The 24813-nt window shown below is 40.1% G+C and overlaps 2 protein-coding genes across 2 annotated transcripts in view; one reads left to right on the top strand and one right to left on the bottom strand.

Annotated features, from left to right (window-relative positions):
• The first annotated feature begins 544 nt into the window (after positions 1-544).
• SQLE (squalene epoxidase) lies at positions 545-21688 on the top strand. The gene is made up of 11 exons (XM_045805648.2): positions 545-1633; positions 4625-4874; positions 9155-9335; positions 10379-10475; positions 11430-11543; positions 11633-11804; positions 14075-14170; positions 18190-18332; positions 18774-18870; positions 20296-20383; positions 21177-21688. The coding sequence occupies exons 1-11, from the start codon at positions 1343-1345 to the stop codon at positions 21367-21369; spliced, it is 1722 nt and encodes a 573-aa protein (XP_045661604.2). The 5' UTR covers positions 545-1342; the 3' UTR covers positions 21370-21688.
• Positions 21689-22970: 1282 nt separating this feature from the next.
• The window catches only part of WASHC5 (WASH complex subunit 5), a 66366-nt gene continuing 64523 nt past the window's right edge, over positions 22971-24813 (bottom strand). Inside the window, exon 29 of the mRNA XM_045805647.2 lies at positions 22971-23371. Coding sequence (XP_045661603.1) covers positions 23315-23371 — 57 coding nt within the window. The 3' untranslated portion in view covers positions 22971-23314. The remainder of the gene's footprint in view (positions 23372-24813) is intronic.

Raw genomic sequence — 24813 nt, 5'->3', positions numbered from 1 at the left:
CTCTATACACACTAGGCTCAGGACAGAAAAGCTGTGTCTGAGTCCTATCTAGGACACCCGGGGCTCGTAGTAAGCGCTCAATACACGTTCACGGGATGATTGGCACCGTTCCGACATTAGGCGGCGTTACTCCCGGCAGCGGTTTCCTCGGGACCCGCTCCACCTCTTCCTGGGTAGGACCTCAGCGGCCGGGGCCGCGCCGGGTAATCTGACGGCGGGACCCAGGGCACGACCCCCTCCGCCCCCTCCGCCCCTCGCAGCCAGCGAGAGCCTTCCCATCTGCCCACCCGGCGGCAGGCTGACACCCCACGCCCCCACCCCACACCACGCAACATCGCCCTAGCGCCTCACCCGGCGACGCCGCGCGGGCCGCGGCGCCCGCGATTGGCCAAACGCGGCATAGCGCCATCTCGGCCTACAGCGCGGTGCGTGCCCTGATTGGCTAGCGGCGGCGGTGGGCGGGGCGGGCGCGCTCGGCGCGCAGGGCGGGGTGGGATTGCGCCCCTGCGCTCCGCCTCCTGGTCCTCGCCTGGGAGGAGCCCCTCGGCCGTCTAAGCGCGCTGGGAGAGCGGCGAGCGAAGGGCGCGTGGTGGTTACTCTGGTTACTGCGGAAGCGCGGGGTCGGGGAGGGCAGCTGCAGCCCGCGAGGGATGCTGGCGGGGCGGCCGTGAGGAGCCGCCGCCCTCTGAGGGAGCTCCCTGGAGACCGCCGTTCACCCGCGGGGAAACGGAGGCGCGGACTGGAAGGTTCGGGGGCTGGTGACTCGGAGCTTCTCGGAGCGGCCGTGCTTCTCTGCGCGGGGTCCGCAGTCTCGAGTCCGAGGCCATCCTCGGTGGGAAGAGGCAGTCCCGGCGCGGGGCGGCGTCTCTCCGCGCTCCCCCTCCTGGCCAGGTCGCGCCCAGACGTTTCTTTCATCTCCCCATCCGCTTCTGACAGGGCACCTGCAGCAGGTGAGCGAGGACAGTTGCGCTGCACGGCGAGCCTACAACACCATTAGAGGCGCCACCAGCAGCAACCCAGGAGAAGCCCGTCCAGAAGAAATAAATGGATTGCTGGGGAAGAAGAGGGTCTGGTCGGGAGCTGTTGGAGCAGGCGATTTTTTAATACTGCTTTCTAAGTCTGGACAACTTTCCCCTTTTTACATACTTTTATACCAACTTGATAGGATTTTGTAGATTCCTCTGATTTGAATTGTAATCCTGTGACGGTGTTTGCTGGAGTTTGGCCGGTTCCTCGTGCTCCTTTTGGTGACACATTTTGGGAGAACCTCGAGTCACCAAAACCCTACAGAGAAAAAGGATCTCGGCTTTGACCCCGGGGGCACCGGAAGAGCCTTTGAACCATGTGGACTTTCTTGGGCATTGCCACTTTCACGTATTTTTACAAGAAATGCGGAGACTTCGTCTCTTTTGCCAACAAGGAGCTGCTGCTGTGCGTGCTGGTGTTCCTGTCCCTGGGCCTGGTGCTCTCCTACCGCTGTCGCCACCGGAGCGGGGCCGTCCTCGGGCGCCAGCAGAGCGGCTCCCAGTTCGCGCTCTTCTCGGATATTCTGTCGGCCTTGCCTTTCATTGGCTTCTTCTGGGCCAAGTCGCCCCCGGGATCAGAAAATAAAGAGCAGCTTGGGTCTAGGAGGGTAGGTGGAATTTTAAGTGGGCAAACGAGTGAGCATGTTCTTTTAAAATCAGGATTGGGGTCACTCAAATGTAAATTTTCATCTTGTCTACAGGCCAAAAGGCAGCAATTTAGAAACTCTGGTTATGATAAATTTTCATTTATTGGGGTGTGTGTGTGTGTGTGTGTGTGTGTGTGTGTTAAGCTCTTGACTGTTCCTTGGCTACATCTATGCCACTGTGAGGAGTGATTGAAAAGATTTGTTTCCTTTAGCCAATGCTCACATGTGAAATCGATTCGATTTTGAAGGGGGAAACGAAACGTTAGAATTTCATTTTGAAGGAGGACAGATCACTTTCTGCCATTGGGAAAAAATGTTTACTGAAATCCTTGGGTAGGGATTGCATTTGTACCTGAGCAGAAAGAAACCGGCTGCAGGTTAAGTCCAGTGCTTATAAATGACAGCTGGTTGGGGAGAGTGACAGAAAGAACAATTCAGAAGGCTGGTGGAGTAAAAATTAGTTCAGCATTTTAAAGTCTTGGGCAAATCCCCTCCTCTCCCGATGTCGGTGGGGCCTTGAGCAAATCAGTGCAGGAGTGTCCTGAATCATGTGGACGATTGAGTAAGGTCCACAGTTCAGTCATGTTCCTAATTCTGAGGCTAGTCTCCAGTCACGTGTGAAGTTATGCCTTCTGCAAAGACAGCAGAGGGGGACAATGCTAGATAAGGGAGAAGAGGTCTGGCTTTGAAGCCAGAACATTGAGGGCCTATCGGCCATGGGTATTTGAACTTTCTCCTGAGAGCCCTGGAGGATTTTAAGTAACAATACTTGATTTTACTTTTTAAAAAAGCATTTCCAGTTGGTGTGAGGAAAGTGGATTGCAGGGGCACGGGAATGGGAGCAGGGCTGTCAGGTGAGAGACTGCAGTGAGGGGTGATGGTGATTCGGAGTCAGGGCGAGTGGCCTGAAAAAGTAGTTTACTCCTTGAGGTTCTAGATCTACGCTATTGTACTGTATCCACAGTACAGATTAGCAAGGCTTATAGAAAGGAGGACTTGACTGAGGAGTTTTGCTCCACCACGTCTGGCTATAAGACGTGTGGCAAGACCTTCGTTTCTGTAAGAATCAGTTACCTCTTCTATTAGGGATGGCACCAGTCTTGCTCTTAGTTAAGGAATTAAGTGATTTAACGTGGTCGTAACTGACTAATAAATAGTAGCTATTATTAGTCTAAGGTAGTGCACGTCTAGTACACAGTGGACATGCATGTTAGGAACCTTTTGGCTAGTGCTTCAAGCAGCAGTAAAGGTGGGTATGGCTTGGAGCAGTAGAAAAGGAGGGAGAGGGAATCTGTAATCTCAGTTTGAAATCTTTGGTGTTATTTGAGCTAACTTTTGCCAAGGACACTGAGCACTAGTGCAGGTGCCTGGAATATGATTACATCATGTGATGTTGAGACATTTTGGGGAAGGGAAAATTGGATTGCCAGCAGTCAATTTTGTGAATGCTTCAGGCTTTCTGCTTAGTCCTAAACATCAGGGAGTTGGTAGACTCTTCATTGAGCACTAAGTTCTCATTAGTGCTTTTACTGACCATTCTCTGGATGACTTAACTAACTCAAGTGCCCCTTTCAGGATAGTGTGTGTGTGTGTGTTTAACAGGGAAAACTTAGGAAGAAAAACTAATAAAAAAATGGCTAAGATGGCAAACAGGGCTTCTCTTGCTTTCAGAACAGTAATTTAAATATAGTCAGTTATTCTGGCCTTCAAGAAATACTTAGGGGAAGAGGAGACTCTTGTCTTCTCTTGGTAAAGGACAAGAAGGTGATTTCTCTCAGAGAAATTATAAAAAATGGAATGGACAAGGCCCCAGTCCCTATAGAGTTGAAGGAAGACTGAATGCATATTGAAATAACAGAGAATCAAAGTTCTAAAATATTTTAGGTTTGATTTCCCTCCTTTTTGTCTGAGGTCTTTTCTTAAAATCCCTCCAAAATGGCATTTGGGCTTATCTTAATCATTACGGCCAGAGAACTCAAGGAAGATTGTTCCTTGCAATTCGGTATCTGAACTGTATTTACATTTGTCAATCCACATACCAAGAAAAAAATACTTATTTCAACCCCGAATTATTCATGTTAAAAAACCCAGCTGGTACTCAGTGGGCATAAAGCTCTCAAAACAGGACTTTTTCATCATCTTATGAATGAAGCTTCTATCGTCAACCCAACTAGTGATAGGTTTAATGTTCATTCCTAAATGGACCAACTGTTTGGCTAGGCCCTCTTAGAGTGTCAGGATGGGGCAAATTAAATATGTTCTTATATGTTAAGAACTTAAATGTGACCGGGTCGAATCCCAAGGGACAGGATGAGTTATTTTGTCCTTTCAGAATTTTCTTGAATTAAGTAATTCTCAATTAATACATTAATAGCCAGAATTTGACAGTCTTTTTGTTATATAAAAGGGATTTTTTAGGGTAAGATAGATTATCAGATGAAAATCCAGAAGGAGAAAATAAAAATAAATAGTGGAAACATGTAAAAGGTGCTGGAATAGTTTGCAACATGGTGTCGAAATAGAAGCTGTATGTTATCTGCATCTGATAGATACTTAGAATGTACTTGAAGAATTGAGTAATTAATGATAGAATTTTCCCTATAATAAGTCTTTGGAACCCCTTGTAAACATTATTTATATTTAGCCTGGTGTGGATTTCTAAATATGGCTGTATAATAGCATTTTCTAAATATATTTGAAAAATGGAATGGAATATATATTTAATTTTATTGGGATATTATTATACATTTTTATTTAACTGAATATTTTAATATTCTTGGTTTTTATATATGATCTGTATTTAAAAATATAATAGTGCATGTGGTTTGATAATATTTGAGATGTAGCTTTTGCCCAAGGTCGGAAAGTCCAGAGTCTCTATATAACAACAGCACAATTTTAAGGATAGCAAATGTGGAGATATAATTAACTCTTTTTTTTTTTTTTAAACAGCACAAAAAAGGAACCAATATTTCAGAAACAACTTTAATAGGAGCAGCTGCCTCTTCAGTGTCTTTTCAAAATGATCCGGAAGTTATCATTGTGGGATCTGGTGTAGTTGGCTCCACTTTGGCGGCCATGCTTTCCAGAGATGGAAGAAAGGTGGCAGTAATTGAGAGAGATTTAAAAGAGCCTGACAGGATAGTTGGAGAATTTCTGCAGCCCGGTGGTTATCATGTCCTCAAAGACCTTGGTCTTGAAGGTAGGTGTGTATTTATTTTTAGCAGTTATGTGGTATAAGGAAGCACTTTTCACTTTAGACTGTCCTATAACTGGTAAAAAGATATTCCAATTTGTTTACATTTCTAAAAGTTACTCTTTACTAACAACTCTGCATGAAAATGAGAGCAAAGAAGAAAATAAGCATTTAGTGTATGAGAAGATATAATAAAGTGGCTAAAAAACACAAACGGTCAAAATTAAAGATTGGAAAAATAGAATGAAGGCATGAAATTTAGTGAAAGGTGAAGGGAACTATCACTGGTGAAGAACATATTATGTCCCTCTTATAGAGTCTTTTATTTAAGTATCGTCTGTTAAACCAGTGATTTTTGAACACAAACTATTCATTTCGGGGATATTTATTCACTGCTCTGTGTGAGGTGCTGGACTTGGTACCAAGGATATACTGGTGAACAAGACAGCTTCACTGGCCCCTCTTAAGGATCAGAGTACAGAATATGCCTGGGCTCTGAACTGAGGAGGAGCTTGCTTGGCTCCTGTGGTCGGCATCATGGTGTAGGAATTATGAGCATCGATTCTGGAACTGGATTGCCTGGGGTTGAATACCAGCTCAGGCACTTAAAAAGCTGTATGACCTTGGCTGAGTTATTCAACCTACTGTGTACCTGTTTCTTCATCTGTAAAATGGTCATTTTACGTGAGTCCTTGCCTCATAGGTTATTATGAGGATGAAATGAATTCATATACATGAAGCATTCAGAACTGTGTCTGGTATATAGTTGGCACTATGTAAGTGTTTGCTGTTGTATTTAAGGAGCTGAAAAGGAGAGCAGTGTAGCTAGGAAGTATTGGGTGATGGGGAAAGGAAAATGGCTTGAGATTAAGGTTGGAGAGATAGGCAGCAGCCACATTATGAAGGGTGTTGCAGTCGGTGGAGCAGGAGTGTGGTGTGATCTAGTTTATGCCTGTATAAAGTGGCTTCAGACCTTTGACATCTACTCACAATAACAAACACATTTTACATCCTGACCCAGCACATACATACATATATTTGACCAAAATTTGTGTCATTTTACTTTTTAAATACTTGTCATGATTCTACACAAGTACACAATTCACAAGTTGAAATTCACTTCTTGATTTACCATTGAGTTATACCCCGCAGTTTGTAGAATGCTGTTTTAAAAGAATGTGTGGATAGAATGTGGTCAGTAGACTGTAAGATTGTGGTAGTGGGGTAGCAAGCGTCAATGCAAAGAGTCTAGTGGGAACTCATTGCTAAATCCAAATGACGGATGATGGTGCTTTGGGCTAGCATGGTAGCAGAGGATATAAAGAGAAGTGGACAGATTGATGTTAAAATTAAGAGACAGAAATGGCATGACTTACTATAGGATTGGTGTGAGATATGAGGGAGAAGGAAGTATTAAAAGTGATTCCTAGCTTTTGGTTTGAACAGCCGGTAAATGGTGGTATCATTTGCTGATAAGAAGACCTAGAGAGGAACAAGAATTGGGGGTAATTTGCAGGACATGTTGTGATATCCAGGTGGAGAAATTAAGTTGAATATATGAATCTTGAATGCAGAGGACCGGTTTGGGCTGGCTGGAATTAGAAATTCCAGAGGTGTCAGCATATTTATAGTATTTAAAAGCCACAGTAGTGATTGAGAGCATGTAGGGAGAAAAGAGAAGACAGAATAAACCAAGTCCTGGGAAACTGATATTTAAAGATCAGGTAGAAGAAGAGAAGCCTGAAAAAGAGTCCAAGGGGGAGCTGGCAGAATGGCAGAAGAAAGCCAGAGGGTTTGATGCCACTTAATCCATGAGAGAATGTTTCTAGTAGGAGGGAATGGGTATGTGTCAAGAAAGGGAAGGACAGCTATGTCATGCTTTGTTAATGAAGGCTCAGGTAAGATGAGTATAGAAAAATGACCATGGGATTTGGCAGTTTGGAGCTTGCTATATTTTTATATTAAGTCTTAATATCTAGTGGGGAACGTCATCCCCCTCTTGTTTTCTTTGGGATTTTTGACTTTTCATGGTGTTTTTGTTTTCTATATATAATTTAGAATTAGATTAAAAAAAATAACTGTCAAGATTATGACTGAAATAGCACTGAATCTATAGCTCAGTTTTAGAATAATCGACTTGGACTTCCTGTCCATGAATGTGGTATACTCTCCATTTAGTTAGGTCTTTAATGCATTTAAATGAAGTTTCATAAATCTCATATGTCTTTTGTTATATTTCTTCCTTGACTCTGGTTTATATTTGGGCTTTCATAAATGATACCTATTTTATTATGCACTGTATGCTCCGTTTGAGGTTCAGACTTTATACCAGGTCATGGCACAAAGTATGTTTGGATTTTTTATGGATGACTTCACCCATAGCCTGTGGTGAATGGCTTACTTCCACATCATATCTCAGGGCATTGACTTGAGTTTTTGTCTTTTCTATTTTATTGACAAGAAGTTTATGAATGGTGCTAAGTTTCATTGTCCCTGGGGGGCCCCTACCTCACATTCAGGAGTGGCTCATAAAGCTCCAGTCATTTGTTTCGGCTTGTGGTTCTGATGCCCTTATGCTGTCGCCTCTAAAACGTGCTCACTGGTTTGACTTTGAAGTTGCTTTCCGTTTTTAGCATAGGTGGTTTTTTGTTTTTTGTTTTTTCGTTGTTAGTTTTGTTTTTTAACTTGCCTTTTTATAGCAAGCAGTTCTGCATTTTTTGATGTGGAGGAATGTTTTCCATGTCATTTTATCTGGTATGTTGACCAGTAGTCTTAATATCTTAAGTGTGGAGCTTTATGATTAATAGATAGTGATAGCTCTAAGTTATGTCACTGGCTTCAAAGTTATTAACATCTAGTACTCATGAAGCATGAATTTCATCGAAGTGTAGGGTACTGTCTTCTTGCCTGCGAAAGAAAGTGAAAGTGTTCAAAGTATGCCACATTTGGTTTCATCGATAAAGTTGAGACAAAGACAGATAGATGTTAAGAAATCTTAAATTAGACCTTATTTACCTTCTCTTAAGATAGTTTACCCAAGGAAGAATTTTGCTGTGCTACTATACTTTTTACGTTTTCTGGTGTGTTCTAAAATTGGCCAGTTTAAACATTTCAAGTACTTCTGTAATACACTTACGGGTTAAGAAAAACAAACTGTCTCAGTAGTCGGACGAAGCATTATAGAAATACCAGATGGGTATCAAATATTTAGGTCAGAAACGATAGGCAATTTGCTGAGATTCAAATTGAATACACTGCTAATTGGCAGCTTTTAGGATATCTGTGTACTGAATCTCTGACTGAATTTTAACTGTAATAATTTAAGAACCATACTGAAAAACTAATTAGTTTTGATTCTGGGTCAGATGTATGACAGTATTCATCTAGCATGTGCCTGCCTGGACTTTAAGTGCAATTGAAAAGAATACCAGAAAACTAATTTATTTTGATCTTAGCCTAGATGCGTGATAGAATTGTTTATGAAGATGTTCTTTCATCTATTTCTTTCATTATTGTAATGTACTTCATCTTAATATACTAACCATTATGATTTTAGGTCTATGTATGGTATATTCTCAATTGATACTTCATAATGTACTCTTTCTTAGATGAATATTTAGGTTGTTTTCAGTTATTCTTTATTAGAGATAACACTATAGTGAATTTACTCTTGCATATAACTTTAAAAATTATTAAAAACTAAAAATTATATCTTTAGGATGAACAATAGATGAATTTACAAGACTTAAGATTATTACATCAAAGGATGCTAACCTCTTCTTGGTTCTTGATAATTAGTGCTACAGTTACTTTCTAAGATGTTTTTAGTTTATAGTTTGACCAGTAAATTTATCAGTTTTATTATAATCTCACCAGCAATTTTGATAGATTTGATATTTTAGTTTTATTTCACTGATTTTTTAAAAATCAGGTTTTAAACATTTCCCTTCTCTGCTATGTTCAATATTTCTGTATTGCTTAATGTGAATACCCATGAACTTTTCACCTATTATTACTAGGTTCTTAATATTTTTCCTGTGAAATTTAATGAATAAAGTTTGTATATAAATATTAATCTTTTGTGGTATTACAGATTTGCTAAGCGGTCGTCTTCCAGACACATTAAGATTTCTGAAATAGTTACATTAATGTCCGGTTGTCAAAATGGTTTCATCACATTATGAAGACAGAGACTCATTTTCGATGCCTCCTTATCCTCTGGCGCCTCATATATAGCTGTCGGCATGTTAACAAAATTGATTTTTTTGAACTGAACTGTTTTGCAGATGTAGTGGAAGGTATTGATGCCCAGGTGATAGATGGCTACATAATTCATGATCAGGAAAGCAAATCAGAGGTTCAAGTTCCTTACCCTCTGTCAGAAAACAGTCAAGTGCGGAGTGGAAGAGCTTTCCATCATGGAAGATTCATCATGGGTCTCCGGAAAGCAGCTATGGCAGAGCCCAAGTAAGACTACTCAGATATAGACAGTTAAAAGAAACACATTTAAACTTGGCCTTTGCACAAATACTATTTCATAAATTGTCGTAAGTGTTTGGGTATGGGCTGGAGCATAGGTATTCTAAAGTAAACTGCAAGTTAGAAGAATGTTAATCTTCAGTGCCTTTGTTGACAATATCATGTAGAGAATTCCCGTTTGAATGACAGAACTGTTGAGGTTTTTCCTTTGACTAAATATATTTCGTGTTTTTTTTATGTTGTTGGAATTTAGAGGATACAGTTGTAACTGAGGTTTACGTCCTTGTCTGCCTATTTGGGGGTTGGGGTTTGTGCTTGTGGTATTTTCTGTTAAAAGTCAGAACAGAGGACTTGAAGGGAAAACCCTAGGGTGACAGGACTGGCTCTTCTCTTAATTATTAACTTCTATTTGCCCCTAGTCCTTAGGCACTATAACTGAGGAAGTTTTACACAGGAGAACCCTCATCTCATTAACAAGGGCTTAAGTGTTGAGAAAGCAAGTGAGAAGTGAGCGGACTTACCCTTAGGACTGCGAGTTCCGTATCTGTGGAAGTGGAGTCTGTTCACTGTGGAAACATGGGAAAATGCACAAAAATACAGAGATTGTAAAACTTATCCATGACTCTTCTGACTAGAAGTAACTACTCTGGATAATTTGGTGGATAAACTCCCAATTGAGTATTTTCCCATCTCTCTTTGAATTTGTGTGGTGTGTAAAGTTTCTCTGCGTGTATGTTTTTTAATGAATTGAGGTAAAAATCTCATGTTACTTTTAAAAATACTTTTAAAAATCATTATATTAGTATATATGTATTCAATTTCAAGAGATTAGAAAATAAAAACCACACTTAAGCTTCTAAAGTCCATTAATGTTTTTGCGTTTTATCATTCCAGACCTTTCCTATGTACGTGTGTGCACACACGTGTGTGTCCAGTTTGTAAACTGGAGATAAGGAATAAGGAATTTGTCAATTCCTTATTTAAATTGTTCAAGTGTGCTACTGTATAATTTTTTTCTGTTTATCCTTTAGTGCAAAGTTTATTGAAGGCATCGTACTACAGTTACTAGAAGAGGATGATGCCGTGATAGGAGTTCAGTACAGGGAGAAAGAAACCGGGGACCTCAAGGTGAGAGATAGCAAATGTTAGCGCTTCCTAAGACAAGTTTTTCCTTATTTTGCTCCTACTCCTTTGAAAAGTATACCCACCCGTTTACTCATCTAGTAGACTGAGTTCTCTCTAAGCCTTCGGCAGCAGGGTGGATTTCAGACTGCAACCCCTTGCTCTTTAGAGCATCTCGGAACTCTGTACAACAGCCTTGTAGACAGGCACCACGAGATTAGCAGTATTAAACTGAAATGAGAAATACCCACGTGCAGAGAAGCGGAGGGGATGTGGAAGGTGAAAAAAGAAAGGATTCAACATAAAAGAAATGATTAGGATAAATGAAACAAGTGTTTTAATCTGAAAGGGAAAAGTAAGAGAATCTCTGCGGAAGTCGAACAATAAAATAGTTGTCAGTACCTGCTCGTGTTGGTTTAGAAAGAGAAGAGAAAGCGAAAGGCTAATCTGTTGGCCTTTCTGGGCTCTTCTCTAGGGTCACCACCTAGAAACTGTACTCTGATGGGGGTGATTGCAAGATAATATGGAAGACCTACATCCAAAAATTCTTCTAAGCCCTAGCCACTGATCAGAAGCACTATGCGAAGTTAAAAAATTCTAGAATAAACCATGGAGTCGTCCTTGGACTTTGTGATGAGATTCAATATTCTGTGGTCTACACTTGCTTTGTAGTTGTTTCCCCGGTTGTTCATCAGAGTGTAGCTTTAATCCCAGGTGGTTTGGATGGTAGCGCTTGGAAGGCAGGCCATCCTCCCGGGAGGAGAGGAAGGGTCTCTAGAGGTTGGTCATTCATTAACTTAAGCCCAGTAACAGCTTCTTCTTAACATTCTCTTCATCACCCTCTTTAACGTTGTCCAATAAAATGTGTAAATATTTTACAAGAGTGCACATTTTAAGAGAATGGTCCTTTTACTGTGTGTTTCTAACCATTTAACAGAACACTGTTTATCTTGGTTGTAGGAACTCCACGCTCCATTGACTGTTGTTGCAGATGGACTTTTTTCCAAGTTCAGGAAAAACCTGATCTCCAATAAAGTTTCTGTTTCATCTCATTTTGTTGGCTTTCTTATGAAGGTACTATAGGAACATAATTGTAGAAAAATAAAAGCAACTTGGAATTTGAAAATTATTAAAATGTTTCGTTTTGTTTTGTCTTTTTCTAGAATGCACCACAGTTTAAAGCAAATCATGCTGAACTTATTTTGGCTAATCCGAGTCCAGTTCTCATCTACCAGATTTCATCTGATGAAACTCGAGTACTTGTTGACATTCGAGGAGAAATGCCCAGGAACCTAAGAGAATACATGGTTGAAAAAATTTACCCACAAGTACCTGGTAAGAAACGGGATTTCGTTCACATTGTAATCTGTAGTCTGAAAGTGAATATCACAACAGGCTGTCCATTGCCAGTTCTCACTAACGCTGGGTCTGAACTAGGCCAGAGATAAGGATGGCAGGTAAAAAATGCACCCAGTCAGATACGCTGGAGCTGAACTGTTTAACTAGCACGTATGAAAATCTCCAAATTAAAAGAAAATAGTTTCAATATATCTTTCATATTAATAATTAAATCATTGTTTTCAGAATAATTATTCGTACTGGGGAAAATGGTGCTTTTTTAGGTAGTCGGGATACAGGTGTAAGGTGTCTGAATTCTTGAACTATCACTCCTATTTCATTACTTTAGCCCTTGGTTTTTGTAGAAATGGTAGCTACCTTTTATTGCATATCTACTATAAGGTGCTGTACAAACTTTGTTCCGTTTATCTACACAGTCACCCTCTGAGGTGAGGCCTTGTCACGATCCCGAATTTACTGATGAGGGAACTAGGAGTCAGTAAGCTCCTCCAGGGATAAACTATGAGTAAGTGGTGGATCCAAAGTTGAGGTCAGGCACGTCTGGCTCGTATACCCCACCCTCAGAACATGAGAGCTGTAAGCGATTTTCAAGATCATTTTTCCTTTGGAGTTGAACAGAAGGGCTTCATGAAATTTCAGACATGCTTGTAAAACACTCCTAAAAAATTGCTTTCTGGCATTTTTTTTTTTTTTGAGAATGGGAAGATGTAAGTAAATAAGAATTTAAGATATTAATTAAAATATTAAGAATATTGATAAAATTGAAGGGAAACCCTGCTTTCCAATTATAAGATTATAGTAATAGGAAACTGTCTTTGGTAAGAGTATATTTTGTTTAAAAATTCTGTTTCTTGGGGCACTGGGTGGCTCAGCTGTTAAGCGTCTGCCTTTGGCTCAGATCATGATCCCAGGGTCCTGGGATTGAGTCTCGCATCCGGCTCCCTGCTCTGCGGGAAGCCTGCTTCTCCCTCTCACACTCTCCTTGCTTGTGTTCCCTCTCTCACTGTCTCTGTCAAATAAATAAATAAAATCTTAAAAAAAGAAATCTGTTCCTTTTTCAAGTTATTTTTTAATCTAAGTGAAAGCACTTTGTTTAATAACAATATTAAGGTATGCATGGACTAACTTAGATTTTTTTGTTTTAAAGATTTTATTTATTTAGAGAGAGATTGAGAGAGAGTGTGTGCGCAAGGTGGGGAGGGGCAGAGGGGAGGGAGAGGGAGAGGGAGTCTTAAGCAGACTCTGTGCTGAGCATGGAGCCCGACACAGGGCTCCATCCATCTCAGGACCCTAAGATCACAACCTGAGCCAAAACCAAGAGTTGGACGCTTAACTGAGCGCACCACCCAGGCGCCCCTAACTTAAATTTTTAATAATGACATTTTCAACATTTCAATACATTTGCACTTAGTTAAGACATTTTTGAAGCTTTCAGAGGAAAAATGAATTATTCACATTTAAGAAAAAGATAATAATGTTATTTTTAGTGTTTTTTTCTTTTATCATAGATTGCCTTTTCCAGTCCAGAAGTTTAGAACAGACTGCCCTGAGATCATGGTGGGAAATATAATACTCATTAGGTTATTGAAATTCTTGTAGGAATGGAAGAATTTCAGCTTAGGCATTCTGCTGCTGTATTCCCAGATTACAGTGGGAACTGTATGAAAAGACAGTTCATTTTCTATACAAGTAGGAGCACAAAACTTTAAACTGGGGCACGTCTCAGAGACGAGCTCTTCCAAGCACTTCACGTTATAGATGAAGAAACTGGGCTCAGAAACGTAGAGCTCTCTACAACTTTTTCCTGCCGTACGTACCCTCCTGCTGTTGGTGGATTGCTAGTATAGTTCATCTGTTATCCCAGAATGGGGTGTGATGGTAAATTAAGTGTTCAATATGTTACCTGGCAGTTAACATTTGGGAGAAAGGTGGGTGAATTTCTTAATTTGCTTCACTCTTCTTAGCTCTTTTGTTCATTCAGCTGTATGTGATTCTATTTACATTAAATTTCTCTTAGATTCCTTAGTCATTCCTTAGCATGAATAACTAGGTTCTTAATGAACAATTGTATTAATAAAATAATTAGTTCTTGATTTATCACAAGGTATATGTATGTGTATATAGCACAAATATTGTATTACATGTAACATAATAGAAGGTATTCGTTTAGACTTGATAAGAACATATGATAATTAGAAATTGAAATTTTATAAACCATTTCTTTGGTGGGGTGGGATTTATTGCAGATCACCTCAAAGAACCATTCCTGGAAGCCACTCAGAATTCTCGTTTGAGATCTATGCCAGCAAGCTTTCTTCCCTCTTCACCAGTAAACAAACGAGGTATTATTTTATTGGAGTGATTTTACAAAGGGTAGTCTAAATATTCAAATTTAATATTCCAAATGTAATATGGGATGGAATTTATGCTACTGGGAATCATGTGGGACAGAGAATTGGTTACTGTGTTTGAATGTATTAACACCAAAATTGGTTTTATGATGTCTTTATTATCTAATAATGAGTGTAAATGTCATTACAGTAGTTATTGGGGCTACGACAGTTAAGTATAGTCCTAAATCTAGAGAAGGCAGTTTTCTAGTGAGGGGTATAAACTGGTGATTTCAGAACACTGTGGATAAATGCTGAAGTGAAAGCCCACTCGTGGTACCGCAAGGTTCACTGTGAACGGTGAAAGGTGATTGGGGAAGTCGTGTCTCAGGAAATAAAACTGGAGTTGGGGCATGAAGGATCAGTGGGGGTTCATTAGGTAGACAGTGAAATGAGGGAGGACTGAGAAATGATGGCATTTTCAGTGAAGTCCAGTAGTTTCCTGTGGTGGGAGCACACGCTAGGTGTCAGAGTGGTAGAAAGGTATTTATTTAAAGTTTAGTTTTAATCCTATAGACAGTGGAAAGTCATTGAAAAGTTTGGTTTTTTTAAATAGCTTTATTGAGATGTAATTCACAAATCATATAATTCACCCATTAAAGTTTACAGTTCATTCGTTTTTAGTATATTCATAGATATGTACAACCATCACTACAGTCAATTTTAGAACCTTTACCCCAAAAAGAAACCCTATACCCATCAGCAGGCACTGCTCATTTTCTCCCCACTCCCAGCCCCAGGCATCCACTGATCTGCTTTTTGTCTCTGCAGATTTGCCGATTCTGGACATTTCCTATAAATGCAATCAGTGGGTCCTTTGTAACTGGCTTCTTTGAGGTTCATCCTTGTTGTAGCATGTCCTTCATTTGTTTTTGTGGCCAAGTTGTATTCCATGTGTGGGTATACTACATTTTAACTGTCCTTTCATCAGCTGATAGACATTTGGTTTGTTTCCACTTTGGTTATTATGAACAATGCTGTTGGGAACATCTGTATACGAGTTTTTGTGTGGACTTGATTTTCACTTTTCTTGGGTATGATAACTCTGTTTAACTCTTTGAGGAACCGCTAAACTGTTTTCCAAAGGGGCTGCCCCATTTTACATTCTCATTAACAATGTGTGAGGGTTTTGATTTCTCCACATCCTTACCAACATTTGTTATTATCTGTCTTTTTGGCCATACCCATTCTCGTAGGTGTAAGTGATACCTTACTGTGGTTTTGATTTGTGTTTCTCTGATGGATAGTGATGCTGAAAATCTTTTCATGTGCGTTTTGGACAATTGTATTTCTGCTTTAGAGAAATGTCCATTCAGATTGCACATTTTTTTTTTTTAAAGATTTTATTTATTTATTCGACAGAGATAGAGACAGCCGGCGAGAGAGAGAACACAAGCAGGGGGAGTGGGAGAGGAAGAAGCAGGCTCATAGCGGAAGAGCCTGATGTGGGGCTCGATCCCATAACGCCGGGATCACGCCCTGAGCCGAAGGCAGACGCTTAACCGCTGTGCCACCCAGGCGCCCCTGTGCCACCCAGGCGCCCCTGATTGCACATTTTTTAATTGGTCAGATGAAAAAAACTTTTATTGTTGAGTTCTGAGAGTTCTTTATATATCCTAGATACAAATCCCTTATCAGATAAATGAGCTGCAAAAACTTCTCTCATTACATGGTGATGGTGTCTGTTGAAGTTTTTAATTTTCATGAAGGCCTGGTTATGTGCTTTTTTTCTTTTGTTAGTTGTGCTTTGGATGTCATATCTAAAAAGTCTTTGCCCAATCCAAGTTCCCTATGATTCACTCCTATATTTCCTTCCAAGAGTTTTATACTTTTAGCTACTACGTTAAGTTATTTGATCCATTTTGAGTTAAATTTTGTGTATGGTGTGAGGAAGGGGTTCAGCTTCATTTGTATGTGGATATCCAGTTGTCCCAGTACCATTTGTTGAAAAGACAGTTTTTTCCCCATTGAAGTGTCTTGGCACTCTTGTCAAAATTAATTTGACTGTAAATGTAGTAAGAGTTCTTTTCTTTCAACAATATTTTGTAGTTTCAGAGTGTTTTACATTTCTTTTGGTAAACTTATTTCCAAGTATTTTATTCCTTTTCATGCTGTTGTAAAAGACTTGTTTTCTTAATTTCATTTTAAGATTCTTCATTGCTAGTGTATATAAATACAGTTGATTTTTGCATATTTATCTCATGTCTTGAAACCCTGCTGAACTCATTTATTAGTTGCTAATAGTTCACTGAAAAGTTTTAAATAAGACAGTGGTGTGATTAGATTTTTATTTTAGAGATACTACTCTGATACGCTGTGGAGCATGGTTTTGGAGGACAGGTCAGGCTAGAGCTTATAGTAAGGCTGTGTAATTGTTCCATGTGAATGGTGATAAAAGGTTCGAGCTACGGTTGTGGCTGTGGAAATAGAAGGTGGAATCGTGTAGTCTCTAGGATGAAGAATGCATGCAACTTGGTGACTCATTGGCTATTGTAGTAAGGGAGAGTGAGGCCTCCTGATGGAGTCCACGTTTCAGGTTTAGGTTGTTTTGCCAGCTATTTGCTGATATTGAAAACGCAGGAAAAGGAATGTAAGTTTAGGAAGTGTGGGAAGAGGTGATGAGTTCACTTTTGAACATAATGGATAGGAAGTGCCAGTAAGGCATTTGATAGAGATGTGTGGAACACCATTGAAAATGTGTGAGCTCCAAAGACAGGTCTGAACGGGAGCTTTTGATATGCCACGGTTCCTGAACATAAACCAATTGAATTTGCTATGGAAAAACAGGCATAATAAACTACTAATCATATAAGTAAACTAATGCAAAGCAGAATGAAGAAGCTGATGCCAAATTGATATAAACAGTAATTGGTGGAACTAGAAATGTTCCACGGAGAAGGAAGAATAAAAGTTGTTTGTAGTTTGTGGTTTTTTAGTGAAGATATTAGAGTCATACATAAATTTGAATTAATATTTAGAAATTTTCTTTTTATAAGTTAATGTTTACTGTATGCATTTTATAATTAGTTATAAATGTAGTATATTGTGACATTGCAGAAAATAATTATCCATGACTTTGCCACCTTAACGTTATTATTATGGTTGTCTATTTCTCTCTCGGATTAAATTAAATAACTGTTTTGTTGAAATGTCACTGTAAGTGTTAGGGCGTTAACCAGGCTGACAGTGGCCGGGGTCTTCGGCCGCTCGGGAGGTGCACCTGGAGGGCCGCATTTCTGCTTCTGCAGTTTTGAATCACGGGGCTGATTTTCAGATACAATTCGGTCAAGGCTTATTCCTCTAAATTAACTTCAGATAGGTTTGGAATATAAGCTTATAATTGCTTTTTAATTCAAACTACAATTTGGCTGGGTATCATTTTCCTAGGGCCTACTTTCTTTCCCTTAGAACTGTACAGACCTTTCTCTAGTGCGCTGGCAGCAAATACGGCTGTGAAATGTCAGAGCTCTTCATTTTTTCCCTTGTAGGAGACTTGCTTTTTATGCCAATTTTTTTGTTTCGTTTTGTTTTTTTCATGAAAGAGGCTTCACAAATATTTTGGCATTGACTTCACCTTAGATTCCCATGTGACTTTCATGAGGGCAGGGACCATGTTTCTTGTTCTCACTGTGTCCCCAGGATCCAGTACCTATTAGGTACCCAATAAATATTAATTGAACTTTTGTCTCAATTTAGTCATGATTTGTTCCCTTGTATTTTCATATTCTCGGGTTTTTTTTTTGCATTTCAATTTTTTTATTATGATCTGTTAGTCACCGTGCAGTCCATCGTTAGCTTTTGATGTAGTGTCCATGACTCATTGTTAGCGTGTGACACCCAGTGCTCCGTGCAGTACGTGTGCTCCTGGTTCACATTCATAATGTTTATTAATTAACAGAATTTTTTTTTTTTGGGTCTTAAGGGATGCATCCAGGATGATGTCATTATCTAAATTCTCTCTCTCATTATAGGTGTTCTTCTTTTGGGAGATGCATATAATATGAGGCATCCTCTTACTGGAGGAGGGATGACTGTTGTTCTTAAAGATCTAAAACTATGGGGAAAATTGCTAAAGGGTATCCCTGACCTTTATGATGATGCAGCTGTTTTCCAGGTAAGATATTAAATTATTCTTTGACAAAAATGTCTCAATTGATTTCTTTCCGGGCCTAAGAGGCATAGGGCCTTACTGGGGAGATCTGTACCTATGAACCTGATCCTGAGTCCTGGTTCTTGGGCAGTCTTGTTGAGGCATAAAGAACCTGTGAGCCTGTGCAACCCACGAATCTCACAGAATTTCTAAATTTCTGTGTTTGATTATTAGGTCACATTGGATTGCACGGACCACTTTGCTCATTGGGATTATATATTTCACTTCAGAGTTCGGGAACTCATTCCTCTGGAGATGTTGTGTGTGTGTATGTAAATGCTCACTATAAGGCACCATTACTTACAGATGATCCTCAGGATAGACCTCAGTTTGAGGGGCTGTAGACATTAGTTTGTGCTTCCCCCCACCCTTACCATGTACTAAGCGATGTTTTTTCTCTTTTAGGCCAAAAAATCATTCTATTGGGCAAGAAAATCATCTCACTCCTTTGTTGTGAATATCCTTGCTCAGGCTCTTCATGAATTATTTTCTGCCACAGATGGTAAGTATAGATATTTTTAATGAAAATTACTGAACTGCAGATTTTTAGCACAGGAAGAGAACTTAATTATAAACAAGTTAGTGATTAGGCCAGAAATAGCCATGTTTCCCAAGTCCGACTCCCAAGTGGCAGCCCTTTGTAACCCCATCCTTGAGCAAGATTTCCCACCTCTAATCATCCTGTATCCACACTTTGTGTGAAGAGCCTGACCACCTTCCCAGCACTGCTTCAGAAATGCATCTGTATTAATTCCTCTGGTCCAGGTCCGGCCACACAGAGCCACAAACGCATGAAGTTGTGAGGCACGATCTTTCTGGCCATGAGTCAAAATGTAATATAGTTGTTAATCTTTTTCTTCCTGAACATGTTTCAATTTCTGTTCAAAGTAGTATTTTATAAAATGAATATAAGGTTCATAACAAGTTTAGATTTTGTCTCCTATTATAATACACAAGTAGCAGAATGCATCTACCTTTTACTCACTTGAAATATTCCCATGCTTGTTTTTGTTTCTATATTGTAAAGTGGCGATGGTCAGTCTGTATATTAAGGAAAACATGACTTAGCAGAAGCCGTATTAGAAATGGAGTAGAGGCAACCGTGCCACTTCCCAAGCCCAGCAGTATACAGATTAGTTAATCTGTAAGTTAACGACACTGGACATTTAGATTTTCAGGAATAAATGTAACTCCAGTGCTATTACTTCAGGTATTTACAACAAAGCTACTTCTGTGAACTGGCCAGGGTCCCAGCGATCTATGCTTTGGTGACTTGAGCGCAAAAGATAATATAGTACAAATACCTTCTGTAGCCTCTTATATGCATTATTCTTGCTAAAAGAAAAAAAAAAAACCCAACTCATTCGCCAGTCAGTCCTCTCTTGCTAATTGGCATGGAAGCTGGAATGGCTGGGTGGGCTAGTAAAAAGAAAAGAACCAAGTTTTGAGTCTTTCTTAGTGCTGCTTTTTAAGCTTTCCTAAGCTCTTGATTTTCTTACATTATGAAAGATTAGAGGAAGAAAGAGTTTTATTGGAGTTAAGTTTACCTATTGCATCCTTTTTAAAATCTGTTCAAAAGAAAAATCTAGGTAATACCTTAAAGAAATATTTATCCCAAATAAAAAAAATTGTGGGTTGATACTACTATGTTGGGAGGGTTTAATGAGTCACTTTGAAAAGTATGAGAAACTACACAGGTCTAAGGCATTGTTAATGTTTACTACTCACAGCTACCCTTTTACTTAGAGTTTACTGCTCAGAGATATAGGTTGGGTATCTTAGAAACTGGGAATTTGGTTTCTAGAATTGTGTTTTCTGACAAAAAGAATTTACAGAATATTTGCATCACTTACTGAATTTACGACAGTCAAGGAAATAACTTTTAAACAACTTTCTAAACAACTTTAACTCCCAATTTTTATTTTAGATTCCCTACATCAACTAAGAAAAGCCTGTTTTCTTTATTTCAAACTCGGTGGAGAATGTGTTGCTGGTCCTGTTGGGCTGCTTTCCGTGTAAGTTGTTCTGATGACACAGAGGAAGCGGATCTTTCAGATTTTCTTGGGACTGCTCAGTTGGTGAACTACTGCAAGTCCTTCTTCCTACATTTTGTCCATTAGAATCCTAGTCAGAAGGTAGCTCAGAGAAATGAAAAAAAGCATCATTAGCCCTGTGTTTTACTTCTGGGAAAACAGTGGTGAGCAGAAGCTGGTGGTAGATGAGGCCAACGCCCCGATTAAATCAGGAGCTTGTTTTCTTGCTGGTGGGTTTAACCATATGATCTGATCGGTGGGAGCCATGCATAATAGAGGAATTTGTATTTAAAATTTATATTGATTAAGGTGTGGGGACTTGTGAAACTCAATAATGGTTTTGACAGTGAAGACATAGGTAGAATTATTCTTGAAAAGTCTGCACAGTAAAATTCTTTAAGTCTGTTCTCATTCATCTATAATCTGAATGTCAATACTGTTACCTTTTGAAAAACCTAAGATCCCACAGCTGAGGCCATCCAGGTACTTCAGGCAGAGATCTCAAGATTAGTGAAAGAAAACTTTAGCTCCACACATGCAGTTTATGTCAAGCAAACTGAGAAGAGTTCCTGGCTCTCTGACAGGGGTATATCCTAAGGAGTTTCTTGTAAGAACATCCACTCGTCCCTGCCATTAGAGCGCAGGCAACACAAGCCTCCAGAGTCCTCTAGAATGCATAGCTTTATAGATATGTCATTAGAACCTTTCTGTGAGTAATTTTAATTGCTGGGTCTTACTAATACGTGTATTTTTTTTTTTTTTTTTCTGTTTACAGCCTGTCTCCTAACCCTCTCATTTTAATTGGACACTTCTTTGCTGTGGCGATCTATGCCACATATTTCTGCTTTAAATCGGAACCTTGGATTACAAAACCCCGAGCCATTTTCAGTAGTGGTGCTGTATTGTACAAAGCATGCTCTATACTATTTCCTCTGATTTACTCGGAAATTAAGTACCTGGTCCATTAAACTTACAGGGGAACCATTTGCGAACGAATATTTGGAACTCACGAAGAGACTTTTGGAAGAGGATGTAAGCACAGAACTATCCCACTTCTAAAGTGGAAATGCTTGGACCAAGATTGGGGTTAATTCGTTTTTGAAGTTATTTGTATATAAACATGTAAATACATACTTTGCAATTTAAAATGAAGGGTAAAATAGACATTTAAAAGAAATGATTGTTAAATTAGGGCTAACACTGAGGGACTGCAGTTTTTCTTTTGACTTCAGTAGCTGGGAGGAGTCATTGTTGGGACATGCAAATAAAGTGCAGAATGAACTGTAATGTCTTTTTGTCTCCGTCGTGGACGTGAGGTGGAAAATGAAGAGGAAAGCCTGTTCTGTGAAATAACTGATGTCGGGGGAGTTGCCTTAAAATCTCTAGACTTTCCTTTCCTCATGAATCCTACAAGGCCACTTTAAGGTTCTCCTCTGCGTTCTTTGCAAACATCCCCTTCCTAAGAAACGCAATCAGGGCTTTCTAAGTTCCACCATATAACATGACTTAGCCAGGCTAGGATTACTTAAGAAACAGTGAATGACCAAATAAGCACTCGTAGTATCTGGCATAATGCTTAGAAATCAGTTAGAATTCACGGAGTTTCAGTATATCTGAAGAAATTGTGGACATCAGAAAGGTACCACGAAATTTCAGGAAATGCCCGGGTATCACTAAAGTTGCCCCACTGCAAGAGCAGTAACGCGTACCTTGGAAGGCTACGTAACTACTTCCGATTAGAAGGATAAGGGCGGAAAGAGCTTAAAAAGCTTTTATAACAAGAATCTCTTTCACCTTGTCAGTTACCTCCGCTGAGGACTGGTCAGCAGCCAGATCCCTTGTGGCGTCAGTCACGTACAATTCATTTGCCTCATTTCAGCTGCATATGGTGGACCCATCCGCTTGGTTCTGTGACAGTCCCCTCTAGTTTATCCCACACTTTTCTGGTTAAATTCTCACTTTCTTACATTTGGCCTGTTCAGCAGCTGGCTTTCTTCGGGGGCCATTTTCACAGAGAACCAAAGATCTCACTTCATGCAGTTACTGATTACAAATGGAAAACACCAAGATATCTCTGAGATATGGCCGTAGGATGGCCATGGACTGACCGGCTAAGTTCTCACGCACCGCACCAGCCTCCTAGTGGGCGACACTCCCAAACTCCTCACGTGCTGGGCAACAATTCGCTTTTAAAATGCTGTGCTCGGTCTCAACTAGGCCGGACTGCTGGGGGGGAGGGGGGCTTAGGTTGCTGAGGAAGGGAGGGAAGGATGGAAGGCGCAGCTGAAGCTGGGGAGACCTACGGAAGGAATGCTGAGAACCAGCCCAGGGTCTCTGTGACTGGAGGACAGTGAGCCTCAGGACCCAAGGAGTTTCCATGGTACGTGGTCCATGGATTGTGCGGTCTCTGTGGTTGCTACTGGTCCAGCTATCACCACACGCCCGCCAGCCTGTCGTGGGTGTATCCACGGGACCCCCCCCTGACCCATCTCTTACCTTCCAGTAAAGTTTTTTTTTTTACAGGATGCATATACAACTTTGTAATCACAGGCAGAAGGAGAACTCTGGGTACTGGCAATACTATTTTACTGAAAATCCAGAGTTGCACAAATAGTTCTTTAGAACATAAAACTAAGCGGATTTATACGTAACAATTACATTCAGCATTTATGAGGCAGTACAAAAATGTGTTCTGCTTCTTCGTGATACAAATTGCATATAATACCATGATCTAAACAATATATCAACTAGTGTCGTGAGATACATCTTACTCAGAATTTCTCATGTTTCCCACAATTAAGGGGAAAAAATGCAGTTCTATGAGCAGCTGAGTTTCTTCGCTTCTAAATTCATTTTAGTAATGGGACGGTTTAAGGACGATCCTTTCATTAAAGAAGCAGATATCAAAAAAAGTTACAGGACTGTTCTGAACTCATCAAAAATGAAATTAGGCACGTGAGCTTCAGCAACCTAAAACAATGGAAAAGAAGAGTTACATTATTCATAGTGTTATCACTCAACAAATTCAGAATTTTCCACATGAAATTTAAATGAAAATATGCTTTGGAGCAAGGTGAGTTACAGGGGAGGTAGACCGCTCCTGAAAATCACTGGCTTCTGTTTCCGCCGTTCCTCCCCCTGGGATCTAATTTCTTGGCACTGCTGATGGCTGAGGGAAGGCTGGACAAGTGCTCCCTGCCTCCTCGGCTCCCCCAGGCACTTGATCTGTTAGGAATGCACAGGCCTCTGGGAAGTACTAAGAGGCCATCTCAGGTCGCCTCACAATTGATGACCAACCCGGGGAAGAACGGCATGTCTGTCGCAAGTGACAGGCCAGAGGGGCAAGAGGAGGAAGGGCCTCGAAAGCATGCATTCCTGAACTGTTCTTAGGGGACGCCCTCAGAGGGGTGGAGGAGGGTGAATGGGTGGAATGTTGAGCCAGGGGACCTCCAACTGCTAGAAATCAGTGTTTTTTAAAAGTGTTCAGGGCGCCTGCGCGGCTCAGTCGTTAAGCGTCTGCCTTCAGCTCAGGTAACCATCCCAGGGTCCTGGGATCGAGTCCAGCATCGGGCTCCCTGCTAGTGGGGAGCCTGCTTCTCCCTCTCCCTGCTTGTGTTCCCTCTCTCGCTGTCTCTCTCTCTGTCAAATAAATAATAAATAAAATCTTTAAAAAATAAAAAAATTTTTTTAAAGTGTTTGTTTTTTGTATCACCTGCTACTTAGAGGAAATTTAGCAAATGCAGAGGAATGTAAAAAAGAAATAATCGCTCATCTTAATCCCTTAGAGAAAACTAAACCTGGTAATTATTCTATAATGAATAATTTACTAATTTTCTAATTTACACAGACACACATGTGCACACACACACTCAAAATTAGGATCACATAATCTTGTGTCCTTTACCTGCTAAATCTTATGAACATCCTTGTACACGTATCTTTGTGAACTTTTGCACGTATATCCAGCAGATAAATTCCAGGCAGTTGAACTGCTGGAACCAGGTGAGTATACGACAAGTTCTTTTTTTTGTTTGTTTGTTTTAATAAAGCCAAATTGCCCTCCCGTAGGATAAACAGTTTATACTGCCATTGACAGGACTGAGAAGTCCTATTCCTCCAAACCTTTTCCATGCAGTGGGAGCCCAACATTTACCCACCGGAGTAAAGAACTGGGTTGGCGGGAACAGTAATTTTACTGTTATTTTGCTTTGTGACTCTTGAATTAAGGTCGAACATTTTTACAAATTTTTATTTACTACTTGTATTTCTTTTCCTGAAAACTGCCCGTTACTATCCCTTGCCTGTTTTTGTTTCCTGTTGGATTGGTTTATCTTTTTCTTATTCATCTAGAAGAACAGGCTATAAATCAAGAAAACAGGTCCTTTGTTAATATTTTCCCCAATTTTTTTTTT

Source organism: Ursus americanus, chromosome 9, assembly GCF_024610735.1.
Source record: "Ursus americanus isolate L20-20 chromosome 9, mUrsAme1.1.p, whole genome shotgun sequence".
Lineage (NCBI taxonomy): Eukaryota > Metazoa > Chordata > Mammalia > Carnivora > Ursidae > Ursus > Ursus americanus.
The sequence above is the reverse complement of the archived record's forward strand: the minus strand, read 5'-3'. Positions and strand labels throughout refer to the sequence as shown.

What these genes read in the sequence shown, in the direction of transcription:
- SQLE (XM_045805648.2), top strand. Translation starts at nt 1,343, where the DNA reads ATGTGGACTTTCTTGGGCATTGCCACTTTCACGTATTTTTACAAGAAA. An exon ending in GCAGCTATGGCAGAGCCCAA is followed by an intron (nt 9,336 to 10,378) that starts GTAAGACTACTC and finishes TTTATCCTTTAG; the next exon opens with TGCAAAGTTTATTGAAGGCA. An exon ending in ATGATGCAGCTGTTTTCCAG is followed by an intron (nt 18,333 to 18,773) that starts GTAAGATATTAA and finishes TTTCTCTTTTAG; the next exon opens with GCCAAAAAATCATTCTATTG.